The sequence below is a fragment of the Danio aesculapii genome, chromosome 23 (assembly GCF_903798145.1).
Source record: "Danio aesculapii chromosome 23, fDanAes4.1, whole genome shotgun sequence".
NCBI classification, from domain to species: domain Eukaryota; kingdom Metazoa; phylum Chordata; class Actinopteri; order Cypriniformes; family Danionidae; genus Danio; species Danio aesculapii.
In genome coordinates, this window is record NC_079457.1 from 24,738,138 (window position 1) to 24,763,137 (window position 25,000).

Sequence of the window (25,000 nt, forward strand, 5' to 3'; positions counted from 1 at the left end):
CATATATATATATACATATATATATATATATATATATATATATATATATATATATATATATATATATATATATATAGATATATATATAGATATAGATAGATAGATAGATATAGATATAGATATATTAAAACAAAAATATTAAACAAAGAAGAACTCTTCTGATTTGTCCTCTAAACTAATGATTTTTTGTTAATCTCTGCTGTAGTAGTCTAAGTACTTGCTTTTCTCGGGTGGGCTGCTACTTAAGGAAACAAGCATTAAAGAATGGAAGCATGCCCTCACCTGTCCCAGATCTGACCTGTACTCCAGCCACAGGTTAAAACTCTTTAAAACACTTCAGTGTCCTTAAAACACTCACATAGTCTTACAACAAAAACCTGATGTAAAAGATAGCATTGGTCCAGACCAGTCTCCATCCACTTTACCTAAAGCCCAGAGGGAAGAACGAGAATTCCAAAGAAATTCCAATTGACCTCATAAAATACTTCACAAAATGAGTCTTATCAGATTGTTTGTGTCTCACATAATCACATAAATGCATTTATGATGGCCCCTAAGCTCTGTGTAAGATTATAAACATTTAAAAAACCTAATATATAAAAGCATCCTGTTGATTCATGAGTCACATTTTAAAACTCTAAATTGCATACTGTCAAATGTCACTTTAAAACGCGTTTCACCCCTTGAAGTTAATGAAATGACTCAAACCTTTCAACATGTGAGTCAGCAAATGACTCTCCTTCTCTTCCTCATCTCACTTTTCTCTCTCAGAGCTCACTCCATCTGGTTTCATCTTACTGTAGTATTAAATTGTGAATCATGCATTTGCTTCATAAAAGAATAGAAGATTTGATCCTTAAACCCATTATGCTTAAAGCCCCCCAGAGAAACCAGAACGACAATGCTTATTTCTGCAAATAAGATTGGGATTTTATAGTGTCTGTGTACACATGCTATATTGAACTCAGGTTTAAAATAATTCTTCGCCTAACAAGTCTAAAATCTTTTTTGCTTGTTGATAGTTATATGAACTCTGTTATAGAAACCAGCCACCAGGCCAGTCCCAGTTAACTAAATTTCATTTGCATTATTGCAGTTGCATTCATATTATCACAATATTCCTATTATTGTCATTATATGAACTAGAGGATGAGAGCAATGCGAACAAAGTTTGTTTTTATTGTGCCTTGTTTTTATGAGTTTCAAATATATATATGCTCTCGCAATCCACTGCCGTTTGTTGTTGCTATGGCCACCGTCAGCTGTTCCTACACACGTGCGGCGGTCAACTTTTGAAATAGTTCAGCTTTTACCACTGTGTGGATTATTATTGAATGTGTGTCATGGTTAAGAATAGAGCAATCTGCTGGTGTTTAACTGCACAGCTTTAATGCACTCCTGCATTGGGCTCACACATACACTCTGCACTCTGACTACTTCAAAACTGGTGCTAAGCCGTGGTTGGCATTTCTCTCTGTCTCCAATCACAACAGACTGTGTCATCGGACTAATCAGCGCAGATTAGCATCACCCTAAGGAGGGGTTTGGGAACCAATGACTGAATGTGAATGAGTGATCAAAAACAAGTGAGCACAATGGTCAAATATGTCCATTTAATGTATGCTACTTCAAATAAAAAAATGGGAAACTGGGCAAAACTGTTCAGTCTGAAAAGCTGAAAAATTAAAATGTAGAATGTTTATTTTATTAGCGCACATTGTTATTCTTTAGGTGAACAATTAATCAGTACAAGTTAATCCATTGAAAAATTAAGTGTTTAGTATTCTTAAGTATTGCCCATTACCATTAGTTTGCTACAAGGAAATTATGCGCAAAAAGAAAGCACTGCTCCCACTCAATATTCTGTTCCAATTAGAAGTAATAAAATTTTGATTCACACAGACTTTAAGATGTTTACCAAAAAACTATTTGAACAATAACCTGAAACATAACCTGTATATTACTGTCACTTAAAGCTATTTAATAAAAGAACATACAAATACCCTTGAACTGATCTGAAGTAAACTGAACATATGAACTCAACTTTACAGAAACCTCTGCAAGCTGGCGTCTACCGGTGTGTGTTTTTGCAGAACTATCCCCTCAGGGTACAAAGCAAATGACACTTCACTTTCACGTTCCGCACGCAGTTCAAACTGATAAGCCTTTAATCTGATTGGATCTGACATGAAGACACTGATTTTGGAGAAGACAATCAGAGTCATTGTTCTTTGCCATCAACGTCTGGGCTTAAAATAATAAATAAAGGTGCCAGCGTGTATGTGAGAGCCATTTCTGTCTGTGTGTGGTTAGTGTGTACGCAAAAACACAGAGTCTGAGGCCTCCCTTGCTCTCTCCCTCTTTCTCTCCAGAGAAGAGATAAAGGAATATCCCACCTGTAGAAACCACTTCCTTCCAGCTGGCCAGATGGGGTGTGTGTATCTGTGTTTGTGTGTGTGTGTGTGTGTGTGTGTGTGTGTGTGTGTGTGTGTGTGTGTGTGTGTGTGTGTGTGTGTGTGTGTGTGTGTGTGTGTGTGTGTGTGTGTGTGTGTGCGTGAGACAAGAAAAGAACACACTAGCAGTGGAGAGCAGAGCAAGAGGTCTCTGGCTGCTCTCACCATGACTTCATCCCAACATGAGCTGAAAAACCACAGCAGAAGAGCTGGCCTTGTTCCCTCGCTCCAGTTTCTCTGTCCCCTTACCCTTTAGCCCCTTTTCTCCCTACCTCCTTCCCAGTCTTTATACTAGATTTTCATCACCATATCAATCTAAACTGGGCAATCTAAACTGGGCTAAAGCTTGAAAAGGAGAATGTGTTGCGCACAGCATGAACAGTGAACTACATGCACAACTAGGGCCTGTTTTTTCTTAAGAAACCCAGGACTTTAAGACTCTTATTAGGATAACTTGAGGTGCATTCAATATTTTTAATTTTTAAAAATTTTACTGTGCAAGTTATTGTATTTTTTCCCTAGACCTATGCACTTAATTTAAACTATAAAGAAATACAAAACAGCCAATTATGTTTGTCTGAATTTTCATGGCTATAAATAAAAGCAGATCAATCCATATAAAGATCAAATGTTTATAATATAAACAAGTAATGATGAACAGCATTGAAAAAAATCTAGCATTTTGATATTTTTTATTTTACGATATAGATAACTTGAATATCTCTATCATCTCTATAAAATCTAATAAACAATCTATAAACTTTTTGGCGGTCCCCCGATGCATTTTCGATGTGGTCTGTGCTATTTGCAGTGCATTTTTGTATTTGCATGTGTTGTGAGGATTTCTAAGAAATTGTGAGGAAGTGTTTTATCGTTTTCAGAGTCTAACAGTATTGAAGTACAGTAACTGAATGATAAAAATAAAAAAAATTCAATAAAATTAATCGTTGTTATTATGCCTGCATGCTTTTAAGGTCAATAAACAGTCACAGGCATTAAAAAACATGCAAATGCTGAATTATAATTCAGACTCAACATTGTGTATGCTAGTGATGTGACTACTGCGAATGATCACATTGCGATATCGATGCTGAATCGATATATTGTGCAGCTCTAAACAGCATGTTTTTACATTTACATTTAGTCATTTAGCAGACACTTTTATCCAAAGCGACTTACAAATGAGGACAAGGAAGCAATTTACACAACTATAAGAGCAGCAGTGAACAAGTGCTATAGACAAGTTTCAGGTGTGTAAAGTCTAAGAAGCAAAGCATTAGAATTTTATTTATTTTTTTTTTTTACACGTTAAAGTATCAAAATTGCAAAAGCAAAAAAGATTGAGTTAGTTTAGCTAAAAATATTGACATTGTAAACCACTAAAATGTCCTTCAGTGTTTTTTGGAAATAAAAAAAAGAGTTATCTGATAACATATCAAAACAATTTTATTTATATATTATTTTATTTTTATTTTATTTTATCTATTTATGCTTTAAATTAATTGTAATTTTACAAAATGTTGCCATTATCATTCAAATGTTTTTGCACATTTTTGTACAAGTCAAAAAAAGAACCTGAATGGCAGTGAAACATTATTTTATCCATATTTGAACATTTTATTTTCTCAAACCGCTATTTTAAACATTAAAATTGACACCTTAGTTACATTTAATATTCTTTCAATGTATTAAAAATACTTTACTTTAATTCTGTCTTTGGCCACGTCTATCACAATATCTAGTTTTTGTTGTGTGATATATTGCACCAAAGTATATCGCAATAAACAATATTATTGACATTTTGCTACTCATTATATAATGCCTGAATGACAATATATAATATAACATTATCACAATGCAAGTAAACTCTTCCAAATAACACATAATATTTTACTCTTAAGAATATTTCATTTAATTATAATCATTTTACAGTGTAATAATGAGGCATTGGAATCAGAATGTGAAAACACATATATTAAATAAATAAAAATAAATGTTAATAAAAAAGTTCAAGTTAAAAAGTAACAGAGGCTGTGATATCTGTTACCAGATCTATATTTAGTTGTCAGACACCCACATGAAAGTATACTATAGTAATTTATGGTAAATACTATAGTGTTGTTTTAACCATACTGACACTGACACCTCCAATAGAGATAGAGATGCTGCACAATCAGCTAAGATGTTGCTAAAATTGGTTTTTGTGTAAGGACGATATATATTGCACCACCAAAAATGATTGAGGTCACGTCCATGTGTTCTGCGATATAGTCGATATATTGATTATTGCGACAGGCCTATTTTTGACCCATGTAAACACTTTATAATTATTCCCAATAATTTCCCAAAAAACATTTCCTAAACCGCATTTCCTAAACCCCATTTCCTGTGTGTTTGACTGACACATAAACCTCCATTTAAAAGTTGCCAAGCTATGAACAACCATGTTATAAGCCCAGAAACAATAAGCAAATTATTTACTTCAAAGGCCACAACTTCTTTACAAGTCCTGTCTTACTATTCCCGCATGCTCGGCTTCTGTAATGAGAGAGTAGTAATGAGGCCCTTTCCTTCCACAAGGCCATTGGTTTACAGATACTGACAGCTCCGCACAGCAGGCTGCCATTCTCATGGGCATGTGTGTGAGAAAGTGAGAGGGAATGCCAGAGATTTGAACGTGAATGTCCCTAAAACTATGTGTCAAAGTCTTAAATATCTGCTAGCAGCTATGTGTGTGCGCAGACACGATGCGGTTTCGTGTCAAATATCTCTGTTTGCCTCTGAAAGCCAGCACTTCCTTGCTATTGTTAGCTAAAACAACAGGATTACCAGGCAAGTTCATTTGAGCCAGACAGATATCTTGACTTAAGAGGCCTTCTGTTGAGTAAAGACCAGCATGGGTCGCTGGAACAGGACGCCACGTTGTTTGAAAACAAAGTGATCTGGAGCATAGATAGCTGCATATAGCAAGTCAAGATGGCCAAATTTAAATGGAAAATATAGAGAGGCCAGTGAATGAAAGTATGTGTGTTTGTTTGTGTGTGTGTGTGTGTGTGTGTGTACGCATTTTTGTGACATGTCAGGACACAAATCTGTAATGACATAGGTATGACAGAGGTATTACAAAAAGGAGGTGAAATATGAGGACATTGGTGACGTCCCCATTTCTCAAATGGCTTTTTAATCCCAAGGATGAGTTTAATCAGAGCGTAAAGCTGTACACAGTCTCCTGTGATGGTTGGGTTTAGGGGTAGGGTGGGGTTAGGACAATACAATATACGGTTTGGACAGTATAAAATGAATGGAAACCTATGTAATGTACTCACTTTTCACAAAAACAAACGTGTGAGTGTGTGTGTGTGTGTGTGTGTGTGTGTGTGTGTGTGTGTGTGTGTGTGTGTGTGTGTGTGTGTGTGTGTGTGCGTGTGCGTGTGTGTGTGTGTGTGTGTGATAACAAAAAGTGAAATTATTTAATTAGTCACTTAAAAAAAAAAACATACAAATTTGAACCTGAATGTTTCCAAAGACTTAAAGTAAATATTAAGACAACAACATTGAATACAAATACACAGAAATACTTAAGAAATACTAAGAAAATTAGATGCATGCATCTCAAATATTTAAAAACATCAGTGATTGTATAAAATCGAAATTTGTTTTAAGTATAAAACATCAAAATCTCTTCTGATCTGTAAAAATCAGTAAGAAAATCTATTTTCCTCACCAATGCTTCCTTTTCCTGCATTTATTTAATCATAAATGCAGTAAAAATAATAATACAGTAAAATATAGTTAAAATAACAGATTTTTTTAAAAATATTTTTCAAAACGTAATTTTTTATGCTTGTTACTTTGATGCAAAGCTGTATTTTAGCAGCCTATACTGCAGTCTTCAGGATCACTTAGTTTTTTATATATTATTTTTGCAGGAGTTTATTTGGATTTCCAGGATTAATAAATTTACATCCGTGGAATTAGGCTTGGGCGGTAATACGGTAATATGGTATACCACGGTATCTAAAAATAGCAATGGTATTAGTTTCAATACTGTTTTACTGTCATAAAAAATGCCCTTATATAGAAGACAAGCATTAAATATTAAATATAATTGATTTAATGCCTAAAAATGCATATGCGTGGTTAGCATCACAGGACAGAGTGGAGGAGATTGAGAGAGGTGGGGAAAGAGTCACGCACCAAGTGACCTGGTCTCGAAAAAGAACACAACTTCTGCAGTTTGGTAGTATTTCAGGTTTTGACTGAACGAGAAGGGAGAGGCGGTAAATACGAATGAGGCAATTTGCAAATTGTGCAACAAAAAGGTGACCGCGAGTGATGGAAATACCTTGAACATAAGGTTGTATATATGAAACTACCATCCACTAACTGCTGTGAGGATGGACCGGAGTTCACTCAGTGCAGTTTCAATGCCCCCTGATGCAGGAACAACATCATCTAGGTCCACCGCCAGTATGCAGCCAATGATAATAAGGTCTTTGGGAAAACAACAAATTATAAAAAGGAAAGTGTCCATTGGAAAACCTGTACTGATGGAGTGACAAAATACTTGGCGAAGGAAACACACAGTCTCTTTCCACACAGTGGATCAAAAGTCCTTTAAAGGACATGGTAAATTTGATTTGATTTGTGTTCGTGTCTCTATGCGAAAACTGTTCTGGGTGTTCATGTTAATTTAATTCAGTTTGACTGTTGTATTTGCTCTTTTTTATAAACTGCTATTTGTTGCTAATAAAAGTTGTTAATATTGTTGTGCATGTTATTTTGTTGTTTCAGTATTAGTGTTTGGTATTCAGTATCTGAATGGTTTGAATAACTTTTTTTTATTATTCACCGTAATACCGTATACCAAGGTAAAATAGGGAGGAGGTTTGACGGTATCAAAATTTGGATACCACCCAAGCTTATTTGGAATACAACTTTTTCTTAAACGTCAATGTCTTTGACATAAGTTATGATTGATTTAATTCTTCTTTGCAAAATAAAAATATAGATTTTTTAAATAAAACTGTAATATATGCATTATTAATACATAAAAAGAGTACAAATATTAACAACCAGTGAAGCAGTATATATTTATTTATTTACTTTTTAATTATTCATTCATTCATTCGTTCACTTTTCGGCTTAGTCTCTTTATTAATCAGGGGTCACCACAGCGGAATGAACCACCAACTTATCCAGCATATGCTTTACACAGCAGATGCCCTGTCAATATTGGGAATTTTTTTATTATTATTATTATTATTTTAATTATTCTTTTCTCATAACCATAACCATTCCATCACTTAAACATTTTTCCTTTTTTTATTCAAATATCAAAACCATGCTTAATGTGGAGAAAAACTGTGCAACTATAACTACACCAAAACAAAAAAAAACCAGACCCATGCAAAAACAAATAAATAAAAGACTGGATATACAATAAATAATAAACTCATCGGCCCCCATAAAAAATGTGTTTGGAAATCTTAGATTACAGGATGTGCACACAGACCAACTCCCTCTCAAACTGCACGCTGTATTTAATAAGTACATGTTTGAGTAGAGAATTAGGTTGGGTCTGCTGCACCTCAGCAGCAGGTCTCGGGTCTGCACCTGGTGGTTATTACACTGGCAGCTTTACAGGCCAGATTCCAGTCTAATTACAGGTATGCTCAACAGGCCTCTGTAATACGGAGGACTGTGGGAAAGCTAGGGGCACATTTACCTCACTTTTCAGGAGCTACCGTTTCACACGCATTAAACATTTATCTATTATGGTCAAACATATCGGAGTCATTCAGTTGTGGACGGCCGTGATGCTGGCCAGATGATGAGGAAACCATTATGAGCTCAAAATAGAACAATAAACTACTAGCAGGAAACAATCTAGACGAGAATGACGAAGAGGAGGTAAAAGAGAATGGGAAAGAGCTGAATCCCAACATCCTCATGGAAACGGTCACCAGATAGCAAATAAAAAAACACTGACATCCTGTGATCGTCCAGTCTGGGAAGGCTTAAAGGCATTTGATAGGATTCAGCAAGAACCAAAAGGCTCAATATTTTTCAAGGCGAGGTCATTATAACCTGACTGAGGCATGTAGGAGGATGAACTGCTGATTTAAGCAGGACAAGTTCTTCAGTGACCTTTCAAGTACACTTGAAAAGCAGAAAACCATCAGTGTTGGTCCAGTTTAATGATTTACTCATGCCAGGTCAGTTTCATGCTGATGCTGGCCCTGTATGAATGGATTCTTCCTTTTCAAGTAAGGCACACATTGCACACACTCCATTAGCATGTGTTATTGGGCTTTTGTGTGCTCTTTGTGCTTTACACCTTACAGCTACTGACATTCCAGCAGGGGCAAACGAAACGGCACCGAACCCCCTCTGTCATGGGCTACTTCTCTCAGCAAACAAACTGTAAAAGTGGATTGTATGGTCCTGGGTGAACTCTTGACCAGCCTTTAGCTGGACAGGTGGTTGTCTTGTGTGCCATAGTTTTACAAACCATGCTTAAACTGGATTCTTTAGTTGGTGCAGACATGGTAGGCCATCTTGAATCTACAACAAGCTTGCTTAACACTACAAATACAAATGCAATTTGACTATTTTAAATTCTGTAATATAACTTTGATAAAATAAAGCACAACTATAGAACCCTGACTTTTTTCAAATGTCTGTCTATTTCATTTGAACACTGTTATTTTATTTAAATTAAAAAACACAAAAGAGTTCGGAGTATTTTCAAATTGACCTCATGCATTTCAGTGTCCTATTTTCCTATGACTTTAAACATGATCATCTGTTCCCTAGCAAATTTCTGCTAACAAAAACATAACTTTTACTTCAGACATGTCTTTCAAAAGTTCAATATATTCTTCTCAAAAGAAGCTTCAACTTTTTAATGAGCACTTAATTCCGTAATCTAGAAATATAGAAAAATAGAAGTGTCTTGAAACATATCTAGTTATTTATATTATTTACTGTAATTTTGGCAAAGATAAATCAAATCAGTTCTTAGAAACAAGTTATTAGAACTATTTTAGATGTTAGAACTATGTTTAGAAATGTGTTGAAAAATCTTCTATCCTTTAAACAGAAATTGGGGAAAAAATTAAACAGGGAGGGCTTATAATTCAGGGGGTTTAATATTTCTGATTGCAACTGTATATGAATGGTCAAAATGACCTCTAAAGCCATTCTAGGAGTTACATAATTCTGCTAGCTCCATTGTTAAAGGGGCCATGACATAATTTGCACTGTTTTTTGATGTTCACTTGTCTTTAAAAAGCTCTAAAATACATTACACTTTACAAAAAAATACATCATAATTTAGACATAATAGGTTATTTCCATCCTGTTTTGATTTCCCTCAATGGAACAAATAGTTTGAATAGACCTGGAGGACTGTATACATGAGCTGGTATAAGATTCTGATGGTATGATAACCTTAGATAAAAATATCACGGTTTCACGGTTTTGTGATTACTGCTGTAAATTATGATCTTTTTAAATGTCTGGGTAAAAAACAACAACTTTTCCCCCCTATTTGAGCACAAAATATTTTATTTTGAGAAACATTTCTAATATTTTGAAACAGTAAACATGTCAGGCTTAATAAATCAAATGAGTCTTTGACTCCTGCTGTCTTTATTAGTTTCAAAAACACAGATTTATATACAATTTAAAATTGCATCTTTGGATATCTTTTCTACAGGAGATACTGTTGTCCTAAAAAACATAAATAAAAATTCTTATGCATACCGTAGGAATGGTATAGCAGATCATTTTGACGATCCTAAAACCTTGACTTTTCCAAACTGTGGTATACCTTGAAAACGATTATCGTCCCATGCCTACGGTAGATTTCAAAGTAAATGCACACTGGTGTGGTTTGCTAACAGTTTTCATATTTAAACACTTCCACAAGTTCAAAATTTAGCTCAATCACACAAAAACTCAGTACATAATCAAACAATCACTATTAACAAAGCAATAATTACCATGCAATAAAGTTTATGCAGTTTCTTTTAAGGTACTCAAAGCTGTCTGTTGTACTTTATTTATTTATTTGGGTTTTAATGCCATATCAGCAGCATTGGCTATATTCATGGCAAAACATATACTAAATATACAATATATAATCATATGTTTCTTAACAAACACACATTGTAAAAAAACAACAAAAACATCCATATAGCAACAATAATAGAGTCATATACAATCTTTTAGTTTGATTAAAGATAAATATTCTAAAATTGCTCCAGAAGGCATCTTTTCAAACATTTCAGAAATTTCATTTCATTTCAAGTCAGAAATAGGTTTTTCTTCCCCTTTCAATAAATATGCATGCGTAAGTGTCCGATTCTATATCTTCTATGTACAACCTGGTCATCTGTCTGTTGTACTGTAGTACTAACATGGTTGAGTACTCCCTGTAAGGATAAAATTATCTATTAGTCTTCAGGAGTTGGATGGGTAGTTGACTGGAAAACCCCTCGCATTCCAGACACAATGGGTATTATAAATGTGGAGACTTCACATGTTATGGATTCCTTGAGATCTGTGGCAATGTTTCAGAATGGACTAAATGTGAAGGGATAGACAGCTGCTGTGGTTAATGTGGATAATCCACCAGCATTCACTGTTACAGCCAGAGATTCATCTGGCACCAGTGAGACGTGTTATCATTTAGTCACATATTTAGTCATTGTTTTAACTTTTTGTTATTTAGTTTGTATGCATTGACTCTAAAGTTCTATATGCTGATATTACAATTATTAAGATCTCAAGATTAAAGAAAAAAATGGTTCACGACTTTCTAATTTAAGGCATTAGCATCAGTTAAATGGAATTTGAGAGCTCATTTTTTATGAAGGCATTAGCAAGTGCTGAGGTTAAGGGAAAATTTAAATTCCTTTTTCATTAGGCACAGGAACTTGCTGCAGACTATGGTTTCTATTTAAGCTTGACTTTAATGTCAGGGTCCAGTGAAAATGTGTTCTGCTCTGATGGCGTGAAAAGCACGCTGCTAATTGAATGGTCATGGCGTCAAGCATTTGGAAGGAAATAAGGCAGATGAAAGCAGGACTGTCATGGATGAGACAGTTGCTTGAAGCAGACATTGTATCTCTGAAATTATCAATTTTGTTGAGAAAATGAGGATTTAGGGAAAAATGCAAAATACTCAAACTCAAACTAAATATGTTTATTATAAGTTAATTAAAATAGTTTTTATATTGAAAAAATTTGTAAAAATCCCCAATAAAATTCTTTTGTGGTGTCTCTCCCATGATAACCTGACAAGGCTTCAAATAGCAGATGCTTTGTGTGTAGTCACCAGAGTATCTAAGACAGTAAACTGTAACTGTAAAGACACCGCTGTATTCTGGAGCATTTAAAGTAACCCAAAAAACACTAAATATTTCAATTTTTCAAAAATGACCTCATCGTCAAAAATTCTGTGCACTACATTTTTATTTTACTATAAAAATTGCAAACTGCATCCATATAGAGGTAATATACCCAAAGATATTACTTAATAGTCAATAAAAAATCAGTTTCCTCTGTTTGCCTAAATCTAACAAAGAATTCCTCACATTTTTGAACTCTGCGTAATGAAATCTATCTGACTTTGAGACTGTCGACATGTGTTACTTAAACAATGATGTCTGTTAGAGAGATTAACCCAGACACAGACTCAAATCTGGTGCCAAGACAAACTCTTGTCCTTTCTACAGGAAGGAGTAGAATATAAAGTAAATGAGAGGTGAGCAAAGGGCTGCGAAACACTCTTATCCTTTTGTTTCATTCCTTTCTCATTCCCAAACTTAATTAGTATTCAAAGCAAGTGTGGAGGTTTCAGGGTTTAATTAAAATCTTAAAATGTAATAACTTGGGGAAACTATAACAGGTATAATTCTCACCCCCCCCCCCCTTCCTTGATTTCTTGTCACTTCCTCTAGCCTCTCAGTACATTCATTTTCTAATCATGTACCATATAGAAAGTCCTAATAATATAGCATACTGTAAATCAACCTACCAGAGAGTACCTACCCAATAAATACTTATAAAAATGTCAAGAAATCTAGATATAAGGTGATGAGCCTAAGCATCCATCAAGCCCTCAATGGAAATTCCGAAAGGAAAACTAATTTTACAAGTCACCTAGAGTTAAACAGTTGGGTTTAACCATTTTTGATTCTCTTTAAGATCTCTTTTGCACCTAAAAAAGATTTAAAGTCCACATAAATTTTAAATAATGTTTATTAGATTTTAGTATCAGTATGCTAGTCTTAAAGAACAGTGACATATTTGCATTTAGAAGATTCAAAAGCTTGCAGTTTGCCACTACCATCTAAATCAGTTGTTCCCAAACCTTTTCTTATGAAGGGCCATAGAACAAACCTAGCTGAGGGCTGTGGGTCGAAGGTAAATATTTCAAACTTATGGTTTTCGCTACATTCATTCTTCCATGGTGGGGCATTTATTTGAGAGCACACAAGAAAATCTGCACTTGAGCAGCGTATATTTGAGGGTGCGCATGAAGTGCACGAACAGAAGAAATCAGCATGCAAGCAAAGAGATTTGCATGCTCGTATTACAAGAATGCGATCTCGACTTGTAATACTGTGCTCACGACATTTGTAATTGACATAAAGCCATAGGTAGTTGGTAGATCTGTGTAAAAGGCCTGCCACCACAGCTGGAAAAAATCCTCGAGGAAACACTAAAACTGTATTACAAAGTTGCCATGTGTAATTTCGCTAATTTTTAAAAATAATATTTAAAAATAAATGGAAAGTTTTACTTTAATAGTATTAAGCTATCTAAAGCATTATATATATATATATATATATATATATATATATATATATATATATATATATATATATATATATATATTATATATATATATATATTTTTTTTTTTTTTTTTTATAATTAACTTATTACCATAAAAACAAACAATTGCATTTATAACACAATGGACATTCAAATAAATCTGATTCATTTACAACATTTAATTAAAACATTTAATTCAAGCTTGCTTTTTGTAGCTCTACAATAAAACAAACAAACAAAAGATTACGTTAAATTAGAATTGACAATCTCTATTTCAAGGCATGGGATTGTGGGTCAAATCAAAGGTTATCATGAGCCAACTTTGGCCCGCGGCCCCTCCTTTGGGCATCACTGATCTAAATAAATCAACTTTTTTTTGACATCACCTCATACTTTAGTTTCTCATCAAATCTTCTGACCAATCAAATGCTCTCTAGTATCTGACATGTCCCACCCTCTACAAATGTTTCTGATTTGCTTTTTATTTGATGCGCTTGAGCTCAACCACTAAAAAATGTATGTTATTGGCTGTTTTTTTAAAGGGGAGGAGCTACTCTATGACCACCCCCACGTCCTAATTTTTCAGTTGAAATTACGTCACACATTGAACACTAATGCACATTTCAAAGCACTTCAAGGGACATTTAAAAGGTTAAAATCACAGACTAAATAACAACATGACAGAATGCTGAGATAACTGTGGAATCTACAAGCCTTAATCTAGTTCCTGTTCAGCCTAGTGAAGTACATGTGCAGTTAGAATTATTATTGCAAACATTCGGTGACACATCACAGACATTTCCTACCAATGATTCAGCCCCTTAATACTTGTACTGTGTCGACAAGCTTTCAGCTCCATTCACCAATGGCTGATTTCCCAAATCTCATAAAACACATTTGGAAATCCCTGGCCTCAAGTCTGGCTCAGGGAGATCAGCCTGAAATAACACAGAGGTGATTTTTTTAAATAAAGCCCCTTTCTGAGAGGGCCCTTCTCCAATGATTATCATCCTAAGACCATTAACAAGGGGTTGAGGAAGTCCTTCACCTCAATTATGCTTGATCTATTAATCATTACCTGCTTGGGGCTGAGTGCAGGCAGGATGACCTTCGTGCAATGTGGAATCAGAGGCACGCCAGGCCTCCTCCTTACACAAACAGCCCGTATAAAAGGGAAGTGCTCCCAAAGACCTGCTACTCTCATTCCCAAACCCATCACACACACACAATCTAGAGCATTTGACTGGATGAACTGCAAACTCATTATCACAAGAGACCACCAGGACTGGACCCTCTGTCCTCAAGCTAAAGCTCAACTTGAACTGGGCCCCTTGAACCTGCTTGCCCTCATGACAGGCCGAGAACTGAAGGATGATTAGAGAAAAATTTTAAAAAGACAGCAAGAAAGCACTCACACCAGGATGATTACATTTTCTTTCAAATAAACATACAACCGACATATATTGTAACTTTTGTTTAGATCTAGAGTTTTTTACACTGTCAGAAAAAGGTACAGTTTTTACTGAGGGGTACAAAGCCTATTAAAGGTCCAAAACAGGTCCTCAGGGAACAATTTTATACTCAAAACTAATTCTAAACCTTCCCTTCGGTGTACAATCTCAGATTGTACCTTTTTCAGGGTATATACAGGAATCAGAGACTGAAATTTCCGTATATTTTATAACCTCATAACTACTTTAGTTTTTAACTTTGTAACATTGGTGACATTTTAACTTACAGTATGTTTACTGAATAAAAATGCTAATCTAGCAGTTTGACGCCTATAGAACTGCAGAAATAACAGTGTTGCCTTGGTTATGGCAGTAAACAAAGCAGTGATGTCAAATCTAGCAGGATTTTTAGCGATGTCATGAACACAACATCTTAAAATTCACAGATTAAATTCATGCAAACTTTAAATGAATCAAAAATTATACAAAGTTGAATACCTTGTAAAACAACATTTAAGATTTTTTAATACTTTTTAAGGGCCTTAGATTTCTCCAAAGTGATTTATGAACAATAAATAAATTTATTCAATATATATATAAAGAATAAATAATAATATATATTTTATTTATTTTTTAAAACGCACACAGATTTAAATCTCCTGAATTCTTCAGGTATTTACAACTGCAGAGTATTTGGGCCTTTTCTTTAATAAATTAACCTGTACAGGACAAAGATGCTGCTTTAAATTGGACTTATTACTATTCATCTATTGATCATATCCATTAAAACTAAACAAAAAAATTTAAATACAGTAAAAACACTCTAAGTCTGTTGAAACACATCGATCTGAAGGCGGTTGGGTTTTTAGGATATTATTGGAGTTCGCTGACAGTAGTCAACAGCTGTTCACTAAAACACCACAGAGTCTCACTAGATCTTCCGGTATGGGCATGCATCCGTTATAAAACACTCGTACTTGCATTATAAAACAATTTGGACAACTATGCTGATATTTTAAAGAGTTCACACAAAGAGAGCTAGCATAGTTTGTGAATCAACGGAGATGTGAGACTCTGATACGAGTCGCAGACGTGAGGCACGTGTAAACTGGTTACAACTCTAATCATTGTTACCTTTACCTTTGCATGATGGTTTGCTTTATACAGCTGAGCATGTAGTCCTATTTGACGTTCAGCGGTTGAAAGTGCAGCCACGGTTAAGTCTGTATTTTACAGTGAGACTCTTTTTGCACCAAGTCCGTTACATCAATAATTTTATTAAAAAAAATATTTAATAATGAAATCAAATAATTATAGTACGATAATTAAGTTCATTTTAAGCTATCTCGTGGCCCACCTGCAGGATCACGGAGGCCCACTAGTGGGCTGCGGCCCACCGGTTGAGAATCTGTGTGATTATTAAATCTGTACATTTATCTTTACAATTTATTGTACAATTTATAAACCTTAACACTGATTTAGTAATGATGACCAATTCCAAAAACGTTTAAGGGAAAAAGAATCTGATTCTGACCATAAAGCAGGTGGACTACAATGAACAGATTCACACCAAAGAAAATCTCAATATCATATTTCTTCACGCTTTCATTCTCCCTGCTCATATTTCATCACTTCTTCCTCAAATTCAAAAGCTACTGTAATACTTAATACAAGAATCCATGCCATGTTTTTTCTTCCCAACTTTCTTCTGCATTCCAGCTGTTCCTTTTTAAAGTTAGTCTGACTTAATTCACCCTATTCAAGGAATCAGAGATGCAAGAGCTCACATGGTTTGAAAGAGATCCATTTTGGTTTAAATTATTACCTTACAGCCCAACACAAGCTTCCACTATTGTGCAGCTTGGCATTTAATGAATTAGCATCCACATATGCAAACAAAGTCAGAGAAATGCTGAAAAGCAACATGTTCGCACATGTCGACTTCATAGAAAGGAACACATTTGATTTGCTGATTTACCACACAGCGCCAAAATCTCTCTGAATACTTCTGAATAATTTTTGAATACTAAAAAAATATTTAATTTAGCCATGCTGATGTCATTCCCAACCAGTATGAGTGGCTTTCTTTAATATAAAAACAAGTTCAGCAGGTAAAATTGAAGGGGAACCAATCAAGGTCCAAAAGGGAGCATTTGTAAACTATGATAACTGACCAATATGACTTTTGTGCTGTAATGAAGCCATATGATCATTTATGTAAGGAAAAATATATATATATATATTTACCTTGAGTGCTTTGGTCACCATTTAATTTTACTGACTGGAAAGCAGTTACTCAAACATTTTGTCTTTTCAGGTTTAACAGAATATGTATTTGATGCATCTTATCCCAATGAACCACTTATTCCAAGTTTTTTTTTAATGTAACAACCCAAGTGGTCTGTGTCAGTGAAGAGCAAGCGAAAACTCAACGCCTCAAGGCCTCTCCTCTAAGCGTTCCAGTCTACACTTGTATTAAGAATTTCTTGTTATCACATTTCACCCTCCCAATCTTGTCATTATAAACAGCATTTTTTTTTCTTCCCTTAAGAAAACTTTGGCTTTGACAGCAGTATTCTCAACTTTAGTTTGGAATCTTTTCATTTCTCAGTGCTATCTAAGCTGTCAGAGGTGAAGAGAGAGGAGAGGATATGCTCGTCAGCCTGGCAGGTACGATCTTGTTCCTTCCACCACACACACTCTTTTTTTTCCTGTAGGTCTAAAACATGGATACTAAATAGAGACAATGGAAGGAGAAAAATGTATACTCCTCACTAAAAGGTCAAGCTTTAATAAATAATTGATGGATAAAATCAAATATTCCCAGTTCAGTTTACCCAACAAAGTCTGAACACCATTAGGCACAATTCCAAGTTACTCAGCCTTCAGGGCAGCACTTTTCATTCAAGGCCGGGTTTATAGTATACTTGTCTAACCATGTCAAAAGCAAGGTCAGAACCAATGTTTCCGAATGTTTTGAAGTACATAGTCTCAGTGTTTATAGACACTGCGATTTCAAAATTAGAATTCGCAAGCTGCGTGTTTAACAAAACCGGTGGCCATTCTGAGCGCAGCTGTTTGCTATTTGTAGGGTATAGTTGAGCATCTTGTGTGTAAAATGAGATCCAATCCCATTACAATATAAAAAGAATCACATTTGTTAAATGAAGCACATGGCCTCTCATTAGGCAGAGCAGCATTTATTTTCAGTAGCTCAACACCTAGACCCGGCATGTGTGTATTCAAAATATGCTACTCGGCTACTACGATGCCCCCTTATCAAACCTTTTAAGATTTTTGAAGCCTTTAAAAAAGACAGTCTTTCCTTTGCAGTAGCTTTTACTAAAAAGCTCAGTAGCACAAAATGCAGAGACCTAAGAGAAAAAAAAAAGGTAGAGAGTAGAGATGTTTTGTGCCTTGTAGGAAAACTATTCTTATTTGTGCTTGAACCCATTCAGAAATAATGAGAAATTGTGAGTTGCCTGTCATGCTGTTTGTGTCTTATGATATCAGTGAATATTCTAAATGTATATACACATCAATATATATTCACCACAATTCAGCGATAGTGCATGCGATTGGACTGTAGGGGAAACCGGAGCACGAAACCTACACGAACACAGGGGAGAACATGCAAACTCCACACAGAAATTCTTGCTGTGAGGCAACAGCGCTACCCACTGCACCACCGTGCTGCACCAATATATACATACTAAACACAAATATTGCAAGAATGTGTTTGATTTACCAAAGTGTAATCTTATTTACTAACTTATATGTATAGTTCATGTTGCTTAATTCAAATGGATTTCTTTAGTGATGCCTTAATGTAAATTTTGAAACATCAACGTTTTAGTGTACTGGACCTTCAACAGATGGACTTTTGGCTTTTACAAAAATATATTTGTTTGTGTTTGAAGATGAACAAAACAGCAATAACTCTTAAGTGATGACAATTTACATTTTGGTTAAACTGTCTCTTTAACAGATAAGATGTGTTTTTCAGATGTGTGTTTAATATGAAAATATATATATAAAAATGTTTATTCTATTTTTCTTTTTTTCGTTTTTATTACCGATTGTTTGATGTGGTTTGGTCAATTCTCTGTATTACGCTGCCTGACTGCCGGTCTAGGTTTCAACCATGGTTTTAACAAGGTTTGGTACCGACTTTTCACTACACCTGCTCACCTCTTTCGTATACAAATTAAAACTAAGGTCGGCATGTTTTTCACATGGCAGGTTTTTATACATGTCATACATGTTGAGCGATCGAGTCTATCGATTTGAGAAGGGAATATGTCTTGACATAACCCATAAAGACGTGACTTAGTAAAGCGTGAAGTCATGTGCTTTAATTGTTGCATTAGTCTGCATGTAAATCCCCTCATCAGGCAGCACTGCACCAGCGTGAGAGAGTGGACCAAAGCACATCAAATGAAAGTTATCAAAAAAGAAAAATGAATATAAATATTTTTGTATATATTAGACACACATCAGATGTTTGTATTTGCATCAGTTTTGCGATGCACGTTCACAATTTCCTGCATTGGGTTAAATTTGAATTTGCTGTCTCCATGTTCAGTCCCTTACTTCCACTATATCGGTTCAGCTGAGTCAACAGAACCAACCCCATGATGTCAGACACAGCGATATTCCAAGATGGCGGCACCCTAGGTCTAATAGGTATAGTAAAAAATGCAGTTTTTTTCTAAATGGTTACATTAATTGAGTTTATAATATATATTTTAATCAAAGTGGAAAACAATTTGCAAAATAATGTAAACTTGACTGACTGCTTCACTTCCACTTTAAATTACAATGAGGACTGATTTGGATTTTACCAAATATGCCTCAATAGTAGCATTTTTTTAACAGAAATCGTGGAAAAATATTCAAGAAATAACTAAAGCAATTTAACTTTTCTTTAAAAAAATATATATTTTCAGAGCTACGTTTTTAAAATCAATATATTTTAGACAGATAGAAATTCTAAATCAAAGAAAGTCAAATTTACTGTGAATGTGTTTCTGGTAAGGTGTCGGCGTTTTCATTTAATATGTGTTTTCAAAGTGTTGAACCAACACTCTTGTGTTGTTACTACAGGTGTTAACCTCTTCATACCCCCTGCACTCAACATGGCACATAGAAAACACTTTCTGACTTTAAAAAGTCAGTCAAGAAAGCTTTCCATTAAAGTCTTTGATTCTTGGCCAGAATAAACCACAAACAGAATGGACCAGACTTTGTCAATAGGTCTACACAATACAACCTGCCATGCAAAGAGGATGCAGAGTGCCGATTTACACAATCGATTGGACCTAAAAGAGTGATGCTAGCTTCAAACGCTCTGTTGTATTCCAGACTAATGTGTATTTTCTCTGCTTGTACTGCTGCCAGCAATATAGAGCACTAAACAAGATTAAACTACAAGCACTGCTGACTTACAAAATGGAAAAAGGAACTCGCCATTTATAGTAGAAGGACAACCACTATTTTACATTTGCATCAATAAAGCAAAAGCACTATGAAGTTTCAAAAACTGTCTAGTCTTATTTGTACTACATATATTTTTATGTTTCCCCCAAATAGTCAAACTTACTTCTAACATTTTATCCTGGGGAATGTGGAAATAAGCAGTGAATGCCATCATAACACAGACACAGGGGCCCATGCGAGGGCCACATATCTTGAAGATATGCCGTTAGGTTTTAGTATCTCCTCTCCAGCTCTATAAATGATTTCCCTCAAGGAAAGGTAGAGGTTTGGACTTTCACTCAGGTTAGTCAAAGGCCCTGGAGGTGTTCAGTTAGCGAATAGACACACCCTCCTTCGAGAGCACTGACTGTCAGCGGCTGATTGCTAGCGAGGGCACACATAATATGCTTAGCTTTTAGGGCCCTGAGGCTCAAGAAAATTCAATAAGAAAAGTTGAGAGGGGAAAAAAGAAATAGAGGTTTAAGAAAAGAATCAAAGAAAAGAGAAAGATTCATTTAAAAAGCTGTATTGATGTCACCTAAATGGTTAATGTCACACAATACGATTCGCATCATTAGGTAGAACGAAGATGCAGTTAGAGGAGAAAACACCACCTGCTTTTGCAATCAAGAGCGCTGTCACCACCATGGGAGCTTTTCTAACTTTCAAATCTCTACACAGCCAGCAGAAGTGAGTTGCAGCTTTATGCTGAGTCAGGAAAGTGTATCTTTATTTTTTTTTTTTACCTTCAACGCAGTGCTCTACCTCCTCCAAGTTGCGAAGAGTAATCCTCATCAGGCTTGAGTTGAGCATCAGTTCATTCTTGTGGATCGGCCACATGTACTCAGGAGCCAGGTTGACAAAGAAAATGCGGGTATCTCCGGTGGCAACTTGATTGTCACAAATATGGGGGTCCCCAAACCCACCGATCATCACTTTGTTCCCTCCATCCAGCAGCACTTCCCCGTTTATCATGGTCTTGCCTTTCAGGTAGCGCCATACTCTGACCTTCAGAGGCAGGGCAGACAACAGGAGATTAAGAAAACACCATTTCACCAGATCAAGACTCTGCAATATACCTCCGCACAACACTTAATACACATATAAAATAAAAGTTCTTTGTTGGCATCTATGGTTTTATACACTTTAACATCCATAGAAACTCTCTAAGCTGTGGAAAAAGATAAATAAATAAGCAAATAAATAAATAAAGTGTCTACTAAAGAATTATTTGGGAAACTTAAGTTGTATTTCTATACGACATTGCTGTACAATTTCTTATGAAAACCTCTGCAAAAAACACATTTACATAAAATTAAGATGAGACATAGGATGAACATGTTTGGTTAAGTTGCGGCTGTCATTAAATCCATAAAATCTGGATTTTATTAATATTGTCTTTTCAACTGTCTGCTCTAACTGTCATGCTTTTAATGCAATTTTTACTTTTAAAAATGCAAAAAGTAACATTTTTGAACAAGTGATCTCTGATTTTACTCTAAAAAGACTTTTCTTAAATGCTTTTCAGTGTTAACCGTCCACCAAACAATGAAATAATAATAGGAAGAGTCACAATTTGAGATTACTTTTCTCACTTTTTATGTCCTGGTGATTAATTGCTGCAAGACTTTGATATAAGTAACCGCATTCAGTTACTTCTAACAAAATAAGCCCATGATTACATGATAATTGAAGATAATTGAAGCCGAAGCACTAATAGAGCTTGAAAGGACATCAAGTCACTGCAAAGGCTGAGGTTCAGGTTCCTCATGTATGAAAGATCAAATTACAGGTGGATCAAAGAAGGACTGTGCAGGTTGACATTTTTCATTAACTGAGCAGAACCAATGTCCTCAAGTGAGAAAACCCTGTTAGGAGCAGCTTAACACATATTCATTTTATTTATCAACAGTTACACCTTAAAATATAGAACATTTAGGAGTGCTAATGGTTCCATTAAGAACCTTTAACATCCATGCAACCAATCCAAAAACACTTTTATTAAAATTATTATTTGAAGAGCTTAAAAGGTTCTTTTGGGGCTCTTTGTTTTTCCTCACACCTTTATTTTTATTTTAATAGTGTACATTGATATTTCGTACTGAAAAGAGTGGTTGCAGCTACACTATGTATGTTTATGATTCAATATAACCTCAAAATCTATAGGACAGCATTTTACATAATAATCGACTTTCTGAATATGACAACTCAAATACTGCACTGGTAGCTTTTGTCTGCACGTCTAACAGGTGATACAGAATGCAAAACTGTTGCACTGTGACAACAGGTATTAAAATACAACCTAAAGCTGTGATATGAAGGGTTACCTTTTCATTTACTTTCACTTTGACGCATGTGAAGAGTAGCTGGTGCGTGAATTCTTACCTTGCAGGAATAAGTGTTGTGCACCGGATCCATGTTCAAGATCTCCTCTACAGTCCCGGTTAAAACTACATTCGCTTCTTCTTCTCTCTTTTCCAGCTCCTTTTCGGAACAACTTCCATGACAACGTTGACTCAAAAGCACAAAAACAAGAGCAAATGACCAAACGGGCCAATAAACCGCTTTTCTGTCCACAGAGCCCATGGCCAAACCGAACGGATAAAAAAGGAAAGTTGGGAACTCGCAGTACAAACGCCGGAGGAGTTCTGCAGTAAGTTGGGTGTAAATAGTAATCCTAGCGCGCGCTGCTCTCGGTGTTCCTCAAAGTTGAATGCGGTCTGCGCTCATATCTGTGCTGAGAGTGAACCGCGAGCATCAGCCGGCGGACGGAGAAGAATAGAAAGAGGAGTGAGGAGTGAGGAATGCCTCTGCTCTCCCCCCCTTCGCGCGCGCACACTCGCTGTCCTTTCAGAGTGACGCTCCTCTCACAGGGCATTTGCATGTAATCTGAATTGCTGATAAGAGCGACGGAGGGGGTGATTTCAGGCGCACCAGAGACAGAAGCGGGTGTGAAACGCCACCCTTTGGAGAGATTGCGCCAATTCGGACAAATGAAGCGGTGCACATGGTGAGATAGAGAAAACTTTCTACTAATAGTGATTTAGTGATGGTTATGCAGTGATTATAGCATAATTTGAGCTGTTGCTTAGATTTGCATCGTTTATGAGTTACTTTGGATTTATACGTTGAAATTCTATGATTAAGACAGGTATTTTTTACTCTACAATAATAAACAAGTAAGACTTGTCACTTTTTACACCCGCTAAAGAAAACTTATTTAAAAAGTAGCAAAATGCTAGACAGGGGCGGTTTTAGCGAATTTGGGGCCCAAGTCCTGATGCAACCTTTCTAATTTTATTGAATTTTTATTTATTTTAGTGTTTTTTATATTACTTAAACTTCTTTTCTATGTTTTTTTATCTTAATGCAGTCTTTAAAAAAATGAATTCACAATAATATATATAATATATATATATATATATATATATATATATATATATATATATATATATATATATATATATATATATATATATACACATACACACACACATAGACACACATACATACATACATACATTCACACAGTTGAAGTCAGAATTATTAGCCCCCCTGAATTATTAGCCCCCATGTTTTTCCCCCAATTTCTGTTTAAACGGAGAAAAGATTTTTTTCAACACATTTCTAAACATAATAGTTTTAATAACTCATTTCTAATAAATGATTTATTTTATCTTTGCCATGATGACAGTAAATAATATTTGACTAGATATTTTTCGAGACACTTCTATACAGCTTAAAGTGACATTTACAGCTTAAAGTGACATAAAGCTTTACCAAAGACTGTATTTTCTACGAAGGTTGTGGTTTTATGGTGTTGATAAGAAAATCATGTACTTATTTTATCAAGCTGTATTTGAAAGTGTTATCAGGTATGGTCTATCTACATGGTATGGCAATCTTTCTGTAAATCTGAAATCAAAAATTTTCAATATTATCAGAATTGCTACAAGACTAATAGGATCTGAAACTTTTACTAGTATACAAACACTCTACGAGCAATGCACTCTAAATGAAGCGAAAATAATTTTAAGTAACCCATCTCATGTACTCTTTCCATTTTATGATCTTTTACCTTCTGGTAGAAGATACAGAACTTTCCGCTGGAAGCGGAACAGACTGAAAAACTCTTTTATTCCAGTGTCAATCAGACTGTTGAACACTGATCGATAGTGTATGTAATTCTTTTGTATGTTGACCTATTTTTAATTGTTATTATGTTAGAACCTGCTGATGTGCTGTGTGAGTCCACAGAAAATTTCCCCTTGAGGGACAATAAAGTATACAAACAAACAAACATTTAAAGGCATTTAAAATATTAATAATAATAATAATAATAATAATAATAATAATTATATATATATATATATATATATATATATATATATATATATATATATATATATATATATATATATATATATATATATATATATAGATATATATATATATATATATATATATATATATATATATATATATATAAATTTGACTGCTGGACTGCTCCATGATTGGGGTGGTGGATATTTCATTTTACAATATATAATTTTATTATTATTTTCTTATTATATATAATATATATATTATTTTATTTTATAATATTGTTATTACATAACATTACATTATTATAATATTATTATATTTTTGTGCATATTAAATATTATATATGTAAAGAAATTCTCTCACTATACAAAATATGATAGAAAACGATGTTATATATAGTTTATAGATTTAATTTATACTTCTAGATATTTATTGGGGCCCC

General features: G+C 34.8%; 1 protein-coding gene across 1 annotated transcript in view; it reads right to left on the minus strand.

Moving 5' to 3' along the window:
• agrn (agrin) overlaps positions 1 to 23,092 on the minus strand; it is a 463,463-nt gene extending 440,371 nt beyond the window's left edge. Inside the window, exons 1-2 of the mRNA XM_056448992.1 lie at positions 22,618 to 23,092; positions 20,979 to 21,240 (exon numbers count right to left, since the gene is read on the minus strand). Coding sequence (XP_056304967.1) covers positions 20,979 to 21,240; positions 22,618 to 22,818 — 463 coding nt within the window. The 5' untranslated portion in view covers positions 22,819 to 23,092. The remainder of the gene's footprint in view (positions 1 to 20,978; positions 21,241 to 22,617) is intronic.
• Between the last annotated feature and the right edge of the window lie 1,908 nt (positions 23,093 to 25,000).